This window comes from Nanorana parkeri, unplaced genomic scaffold (genome assembly GCF_000935625.1).
Source record: "Nanorana parkeri isolate BGI_ZX_2015 unplaced genomic scaffold, ASM93562v1 scaffold425, whole genome shotgun sequence".
Taxonomy (NCBI): Eukaryota; Metazoa; Chordata; class Amphibia; order Anura; family Dicroglossidae; genus Nanorana; species Nanorana parkeri.
The window spans coordinates 234,664-244,003 of record NW_017306693.1 but is presented as its reverse complement, the minus strand read 5'-3'; the positions used below and the strand labels follow the sequence as shown (position 1 = coordinate 244,003).

Here is a 9,340-nt window from a genome sequence, read left to right as displayed (position 1 = left end):
GCTCCATAGAGAGAAACTTTTTCTTTCACAATATTTGATGTTTTGTGCAAGTAGCTAGTTATATATTTTTTTAAGTTCTGCTTTATGAATGAGAAACTTTTCCCCTCTGCTCCAGCTGTGGTATGTTCCTCTGTGTCTTCACGTCTAATACACCTGTATTAGAAGTGGTGACCTCACGGGTCCGTAAATCACTGGAGCCCAGGGGAGAAGAAGCTGTGTGGACCGGTCTAGCAGTCAGGCAGGACCGAGGAGAGGGTGAGTATTTCTTCTTTCTTTTTGCCCCTAGGAAAAAAAGTGCACTTAACCCTTGCAGTGCTGTGGTAGATCCACTGAGATGGTTCATTTAAAAAAAATCCTGGAGTTGTTCTTTGTCTTGTTTTGAAGGCAACCTTTTGTTAGAACAATTTTTTTTTATGAGAGCGTTGCATGCATATTATAAATGCAGAAATAGTAAACTCAAGTGGGTTCAGTTCAGACAACTTTGTACGATCATCACATCATTATAATTTCATGACGCCATTTATCTCACGCTTGTTGTTCTTTTGCTTTCCAGTGCATGACTCCTCCACACAGTCCAGAATTCACCGAGCCGTGCTCAACACTCCCTCCTGCCTGCCAAGTGACATATTCCAAGCCAGTGACTGTCATGTCCAGCAGTTCTCAGTGTTCCGTGTCCTCTTCGAACGCGTCCAAACCTTTGACTCCGGCAGTCCACAGCTTGTCCTCGCCGGGGTCTGAGGTGTCGGAAAGGTCACAGCCCTGCAGGGCAATGGTCACAAGTGTCATACGTCACACAGCGGACACATCTGCCTTCCACCACCTACCCCAATCTCCACCTAAAGCACCAACTAAAGCCCTGTCCTCCCGAAAGTGTGACATCAAACATTCCAAGTTCACCAAAGAGACTCCTGTCCATGAGGACCTGACCAGAACCAGATCTCCTATGCACCTTCCACAGACTGAAATTGCCGGTGCAAACGCTGGGAACCAGCACACGGCCAGCGTCCAGACGCAGCAACCAGTGAAATGTGAAAGCGAACTCTCAAACGAGACCAGTCATCTGGTTTCCGTTCCTGTTTCTAGTTCCCCTGTTCTCTGCCAGATGATTCCAGTAAACGGGCAACCTGGTGTCCTCTCGGCTTTTATCAACACGCCCCCTCAAACCATGTGCAATACCATTAAACCCATTTTGCCCCAAACCGCCTCCCTTTCACAGCAAGTCCTTATGGGCACCCCGGTGTCTCCAGGAACTGTTATGTTTGTCCTTCCTCAGGCACCTGTCACTCATCCACCTCAGCATTGTCCACAGACTCTAATGACAGTCGGAAACACAAAGTTATTGCCTCTTGCCCCCGCTCCTGTATTTATTACGGCTGGCCAGACCAGCCCCCCACAAATGGACTTTTCCCGAAGGCGCAACTACGTCTGCAATTTCACTGGGTGCAGGAAGACGTACTTCAAAAGTTCCCACCTCAAAGCACACCTTCGAACCCACACAGGTGAGACTTCAAATCCACATTTATTAAAAAAAGAAATGATATATATATGCAAATGGTTTGAAGGCATTATAGCACTACCAATGCTAGTGTCTTGGAAAATTTAAAGGTACTTATACCCAGTCGGCGCTATAGAGGAAACATCGGCTTATGCGGCTCTGCTCCCTGCGCTGCCGCCTCGCTTCCTCTAGCGCCGGCTTGGTTGGCACCGCTGATTCTCTCCCGTGGCTCTTCAGGTTCCCCCTTATGCCACCACCGGCCCTGGGAATGGTCACAACTAGGTCTTATTTTCGGGGTAGGTCTTATATTTTAGCAATTCCCAAAAATAGTACCAGGTCTTATTTTCGGGGTAGGTCTTATTTTCAGGGAAACGGTACTAGATGGCAGCTGGACAGAATTGCACGTTCATAGTGGCTGACCAGCATTTTTTTTTTGCCCATGGAGGAGGCATTACCTGTGCATTGGATCTTCTCAGAAAAAGGGGGAGGACAATGGTGATCAGAAAGGAAAATCCAAGCTCATCGTCTTATCCCTTGAGAGCGATCAGCCAGGCACAGTTGGGACGTAGGGTTCACAAACGTAATTAGTTCCAAAACCGACCATAACACTCAGAGGGGGTCCCGAGGCGGGTTGTCACCCAGAGCGGAGACAGAGTGGCACCCCGCCCTGATGTCATTGCATGTGTGTGACATTGCTGTACGGGATGATGTCATCACGCATGGGCGGTCATCTTATTGACGCCTGCCTGTCTGAACTTGCAGCTTAGGTGAGCTTTAAACAATTGGTGGGAGATTAGAGTGGATGGGGAGAGAGGATAGAGATGATGGGGGTAATAGAATCTGCATAAACGTAACCTGGCCACTGTACCAAACACATCTCATGGATTCTGATTCTGTGTCATGTGACCTCAATTCTCCATGGGGTCATGTGGTTTGTTGTAGATGATTCCAAGGTCGGCACCCCTATACAGCCAAATTAGTCTGGTACCCAGAACAGGAGCATTGTGGGGCATTGAGGCTTTATCTCATCATCCTCTTAGTTTATGCCTAGTGTCTCCTAATTCAGGGGTGGACCATTTAATATTTAAATCAGCAGCCAGACTGTCCAATCCAGGAGCCGGTAGGATATATTGGAGCCAGTTCCATTAACAACGACTAGAGAGAACCTCAAATATTAGGTAATATTTGTAGTGTAATTTAGGGATGCACAGATACTTTTCGAGTACCAGTGAAGATACTTGGCATTTTCATGAGAACTACCAGGGTTGCTGCGGTTGCAGCTGGGACCTGGCTCTGGCACTCCACCACTGTCCTGAAATCATTAGTCTGTATTGTTTTAGAAAAACTGTCACATGACAATAAACAAAAATGTATCAGTACTCGTACTTGTAAGTACTCGGCAAGTACCAGTACTTGTACTCGCAAAACTGGTATCTGTGCATCCCTTTATTTATATTTATAAAAACAAAATCATACATTAAAACAGAGATGTACAAATCCCAGGAGCTCCGTGTGCTCCTTACAAATGGCAGCTGCCTCCTAATTTTTGAATCTTTCTCTAGTGTAGTCTTGGAGCTCAAAAGTATCGGTACTTGTATCCGTACTTGTACAGAGTACTGTACTTGGTATCTGTGCAACCCTAGTGTAATTTTATAAGGAGCGACCTGGCTCCTGAGATTCATCCAGCTCTGTTGTGTAGTTGGGCACCTAAATATTGAGGATTAATATACACGCAGCCATATAAAGGGAAGTTCTTTCTTTCTTTTGACTTTGCATTGGCTTTAGCTGATTTGGGATATGTCAGGTAGAAAATGTATTTGCTGGTTTCCATTTTTGAATAACCAAGTTGTGTTTATTTGGTACAAACAGGATTTGTTTTTTAAAGTGTATTTTGCTGGCAAGCGTTAGACGTGGACATCTTCATTTGTCTGAATATAGAACGGTTCTGTGCTGCCCACAGCTACCGAAGGATTGGGAAGAAATAATCTGATCAGTTGATGTTAACGGCACAGAGAATTCTTTTAGACATTTTTTAGATGTCTCGGGGTCACACATCCCTCACACAGCGTTGAGCCTCATTTCTCGGAGTGTCTTTAAGACTTTGGTTACCATGGCAGAAAATCAGATTCTGAGCTTTTTATTCTTGTTGTTGAGGTTGGCAAATGAAAAGGGGAGTTGGAATGGATGCTTGGGGCAACCCAGATGGCTCTTTCAAGCACCTATATTTTAATAATAGTCCATTACATATACCATTGGAAGGGTTTTGATGAAGGCAAAATATACCTAGTGAGCTTGTAACTTCCTGTACACTTCCCCAGTGCTGCACCATTCCCAGTTAGGACAGTTATCAGTTCTCCATGTGGACTACTGAACACCTCCCCCTGTGTAATAAGTGTCCTAACATGCTTCCCGTCCTAGTGTAACAACACATCATCTCCATAGATAAAGTACAGCAGGGGTAGGCAACTTTGGCACTCCAGCTGTTGTGGAACTACAAGTCCCATGAGGCATTGCAAGTCTGACAGTCCCAGGCATAACTTCCAGAAGCACGGTGGTATTTGTAGTTTCACCACAGCTGAAGTGCCGAGGTTGACTACCCCTGCCCCTTTCACACGGCTGATCAGGAGGGGATCCATGAACGGTGATCGGAGCAGTACAGATCGGATGTCACCGCTGTGGGATCCGTGTCTGCCCACGTTTTCCTCCATTTTGTGATGGAGGAAAGAACTAAAATTGTCGGACCCCATGTCAGCCTGTGGGGAGTCTGGGGAGTCAGATATTTATTGTACATGTGTCTGTTTTTACATCGGCTTACACTGTTCCGTTTATTTTTCCGGACCTAGCCGGAGTCGGGGGTAACCGGGTGTAAATGGACGGCCAAGCATTTCAACATGGCTGCTTATAGACTTGCATTTGGCATCTGATTGTGTCCGCCTGAAAAACTGACAGGCGGACCCGATTGGACTGCCCGTGTGAAAGGGGCCTAAGTAAGATCTGTCACCTGAGGAAGCGTGATACTGGCAGGATCACCAGGTGAAAAGAAAAGAGAAAATCCTGAAAAAGAAAACTAATGCAGCCACCCCATCTTAAGAGATGTATAAGCTGCAATACATTAAATTCATGTTCTTGGGTTTACAACTGTATGCTTCCATCAGCCTTCTAATTAATAAAAGTGTCAATCATTGAGTGCCGCAACCCTGGGAACCAATCATTATACATCATGTACTAGTAATGCAGTGAATTCTGATTGGTTGCACTGAAGGAATGGTTTTATTTTTTATTTAATATACTGTATGTTGTTGTCGCAGTGGAAGGGTTATCATTCTGCAGCTTAAAACTCAACGGGTATCTCTGTTCAAAAACTCCTCTCTCAGTGCATTTAATCTATATAATCAAGTACGAGTACCGATATTTATATTTCACTACTTTGTTGATGTCGAGTACCGATATCGGTTCTTCCGGTAGCATGGAGCCGGCTTCCCGGGTAATCAGGAAGCCGGGCAGTGCGTCATTACCCGCTGCCTGGCTTCTTAAATGCCCAGGAAGCCGGCACTATGTTGTTTGGACAGCTCAATGCTGATTGGCTTCCTGGCCAATCAGCATGGAGCCGGCTTTCCGGCCAATCAGGAAGCCGGGAGGTGGATCATTACACGCAGCCCGGCTTCCTGGTTGGCCAGGGATGCCGGCTCCATGCTGTTTGGCCGGCTCGATGTTCCCACGCGGCACTGCTGGTCAGAGGAAATCTCCCTTTGACTAGAAGTTCCAGTATTGGGATAAGAATCGTAGCATTTGGGCGAGTACGAATACTTGGTATTGGCACCGATACTAGTATCGGTATCGGTGCATGCCTAATAGATACCCTTTAAAAATAAAGAAAATCACAGCCAGTGCTCCCCTTCCCTACCTACCTTCTCCCCATAACTCCAGGTGCCATGTACTAAGTGATCTCAATAGTAACTCATTTCTATAACATTCCATAATCTGATCATTTTTTGTTTTCTGTTGCAGGAGAAAAACCTTTCAGCTGTAACTGGGAGGGATGCGACAAAAAGTTTGCCAGGTCAGACGAACTCTCTCGACATCGGCGAACCCACACGGGCGAGAAGAAATTCGCCTGCCCCCTGTGCGACCGCCGATTCATGCGCAGCGATCACCTGACCAAGCATGCCCGACGGCACATGACCACCAAAAAAGTTCCCTCCTGGCAGCCAGAGGCCGGGAAGCTGAACAGGATAACGACGTCTGAGCAGACAAGGAATCCCGGGCCGTCTTTAAGCATGCTGGTGTCCATGACCCCCCCGGTATACGAGTGACTGAACAAATCCATTCTAATCAAATGAAGCCTTTCGATTCCCGCACTGAATCACACAGAGACCTAAAACACACAAAAACTCAGTGCTTATACACAGGAAATAATAGCTATTTTTTTGGCAATTAGTTTTTTGTTTTAATATGTGAAATGTGTGTTCTGTAAAGCAGGTTTCATATTTTCCCTGATTCTATGTCCTTTTCCTCTTTTCTTGTACAAGAAATGGGGTTTGTTTTGTTGGAAAGATGTATCGCCTTAGAGTGCTGCCACCTAGGAAATGTATAGAGCAGATGAATGTGACAATGTCACTACAGGGTCCCTTATTAAACTAAGCCCATGCTCTAAAAGAAGCTAATCCATACATGCCTTTCTCAACTGGGGTGCAGCCTGGCCTCGTCGGGGGTACTTTCACATTTTTGCACAACATTATATGTTTGTCTTCTGACGTGAGGGGAGGCAGGCTTCTGACGTGAGGGGAGGCAGGCTTCTGACGTGAGGGGAGGCAGGCTTCTGACGTGAGGGGAGGCAGGCTTCTGACGTGAGGGGAGGCAGGCTTCTGACATTAAGAGGTGGCTTCAACGTGAAGAGAGGGACTTCTGATGTAAAGGGGGGACTTCTGACGTAGAGGGGGGGAATGGGACTTCTGATGTGAACATTTTTGCACAGCATCATATGTTTGCATGTTGCAGGTGAGCTTTGAAGGGAGGGGTGGACTTCTGATGTGAAGGGGGAACTTCTGACATGAAGGAGGACTTTGACATGAAGGAGGGCACTCTGATGTGAAGTGGGCTCTTGATGAAAGGGGGAGACACTGATCTGAAGAGGGGCAACCCCACATCTTTTTGTGGTTTTTTTTTTTGCATCTGGTATCTAGAATAAGGGTCTGCTATGGATTTTGAGGGGGGAACTACACTTTTTTTGCATTTACATTTTTTTAAATTCTAGACCAAGGGTAGGCAACCTCAGCACTCCAGCTGTGGTAAAAATACAAGTCCCATGAGGCATTGCAAGACTCCTGACAGCCACAGGCATGACTCCCAGGGGCAGAAGCATGATGGCATTTGTGGTTTCACCACAGCTGGAGGGCTGTAGTTGCCTACCCCTGTTCTAGATTAAGCTGCCTGGAGATTGTTCATACTTGGCTAATGGTCCCTTTAATGGTATTTATGATTGTGTAAACTTTGTGGAGTGCTGGTATGTCCTCAGTCCAGTTTATTAAACACTTTTTAAGTTGGGAATGCTCAGTGGTTACATTCAGCTCTCCCTTTAAACAAGGTCTACAGAGCAAGAGTTGGCCGGCCGTGCATTTTGAAGATGCTAGTTCTCCGATTAAAAAGTGGAACATCATGGACATGGAATCTTCCATCATTTTTTTAAAAACAACCTCTCAGAGTCTCCAGCAGCAAGATGTCACATCCAATGTTCTTAGATCTTTCCATCTCTGCCTTGGAGTCTTATTTCTCCATCCACATTCTGTGTTTAAAAGTGAAGGGAGTGAAACCTGAAATAATGGTTTTTGAATGTGAGCAGGGCTGGATTGTAGGTGCAGGAATCTCACCACTGGGGTGCCTGAAAACTATTAGGCCAATATACGTAATATACAGACAACTTACCATCTCCCACTAGGTTTGGTGGACTGATTGAACATTTAAAGAACTTCGCCACCCAAAGATAGTCTTGCGTATAAGGCGATTAGAAGATGTGCTTGATGGTCTCCTTGCCTCTGAAGCACCCTCTGATCACTGCCGCCAAAAACTTATCGGACGCAAGAGTTGAGCCCATTGACTTGACAGGGAAATCCTCTAATACCAAAAGGCAAAAGAAACGGGAGCAGCGAAGGAAGAGGACTGATAGTGGCAGGACTTTATACAGGAGGTAGTCATGTGAGGGCATCTATTTAATCAATTAATCACTCTTGTTCTTCGGGGGTTCTGGCGTTGAGAGCTCTGCCCCTGAATTCCCAGGTTCACTCAACTGCTCCAAATAGGTATTATGAAAGGGTCAGCTCTGATTGGCCTCCATTCCACTTGACGAACCTAAACCCTTGTATTGGCAAGCTTTAGCCTGAATTTATACTCTGCATCAAAGCATTGCCAGTAAGCCCCTTCTGAATGCTATATCAAAGGGAATTTTTATCTGGTGGGTCCATTATGTCTATTACACTAAACTTTATACGTCTTTCATCTTATTGTAATGTATTTATGTGGAATTTCCGTAGCATTTATTGGGCAATTTTTACAGTGACGTTCGGTCTCAACACTGGTGTGAGAGATGAAATGTTTCATTAGCGGATTTAAAGAGATCTAAGATCTATGACTAGTCAAAGCTTGATCATCAATGCCTTTACATAAAAGTGTATTATTTACCTGACGTGTGTCTTGCTATGAGATGACTTGCAGATTGTGATGACAATAAAAGCTGTTGTGTTTATCCACATAGACATACACTGCATGGCCAGAAAAAGTCACCACCTGGATTTTGGGCAGTGTTATGATCTGGGGTTGCTTCAGTTGGACAGGTCCAGGCACAGCCAGGGCTGGATTTAATCTTTCTGCTGCCCCAAGGCCACGTTCCTCAATGTGCCCCCCTCCCCGCCAAGCCCCTGTGTGATAGCGTTTGGAGGTGACAGGTTCTCTTTATTGACCCTGTCGCGTCCAATATAGGAGTTCTAGCATTGTGCTGGAACTCCTGTGACAGCTGATAGGGGAAGACTGCGAGTGCAGCTCTCCTGTCTTACTGTTTACACGGAGCAGAAAGGAAAACGGACGTTCTCTGCTCTGCTCCCCACTCTCCATCCTGAAGATCTCCGGACAGACGTGGCCAGCAAGGCGAGGGGGAGCGGCGGGTGGAGGATGGACCTGTAGTCTTATTACAGGTGTCTTGGCAACATCGCCGAGATCAGTTGTAAACGAACAAGCGGCTTCCCTGCTCTACATTCAGCTCTGCTTGCCCAAAGCAGAGCTAAATGTACAAAACAACTAACCACCCGGCACCCAGAACTGTATGTTCCGGGCGTCGGGAGATTCTACACCCCTGCCACCCCTCTGCTCCCTGTCCCCCCGAGGCCGGGCCTTGGTGGCCTTATGGGAAAAATGGCGCCGGGTACAGCATTGTTATGTCCCCAAAAATGAGGTCAGCTGCCTACCTAAATATACTAAATGACCAGGATTGTCCATCAATGGATTTTTTCTTCCCTGATGGCACATTGGGCATATTCCAAGATGACAATGCCGCGATTCATCGGGCTCAGATTGTGAAAGAGTGATTCAGGGAGCATGAGACATCATTGTCACACATGGATTGGCCACCACAGAGTCCAGACCTTAACCCCATTGAGAATCTTTGGGATGTGCTGGAGAAGGTATTCTGAGTGTCATCTATTAATAAATGGATTTGCACTGACTTAAAGTCTCGTCGTGCTGGTGTCATCTGTATTCAAAAGTGCTGGAGAAGACTACACAGTGGTCCAATTCTCCCATCATCACTACAAGATCTTGGTGAAAAATGAATACACGATGAACAGAGATATATGTTGT

The 9,340-nt window shown here is 46.1% G+C and overlaps 1 protein-coding gene across 1 annotated transcript in view; it reads left to right on the top strand.

Annotated features, from left to right (window-relative positions):
• The window catches only part of KLF11 (Kruppel like factor 11), a 16,364-nt gene extending 10,486 nt beyond the window's left edge, over positions 1-5,878 (top strand). The window contains exons 3-4 of the mRNA XM_018559991.1: positions 554-1,499; positions 5,504-5,878. Of these exons, the coding sequence (XP_018415493.1) occupies positions 554-1,499; positions 5,504-5,808 (1,251 nt within the window). The 3' untranslated portion in view covers positions 5,809-5,878. The remainder of the gene's footprint in view (positions 1-553; positions 1,500-5,503) is intronic.
• Positions 5,879-9,340: the final 3,462 nt, after the last annotated feature.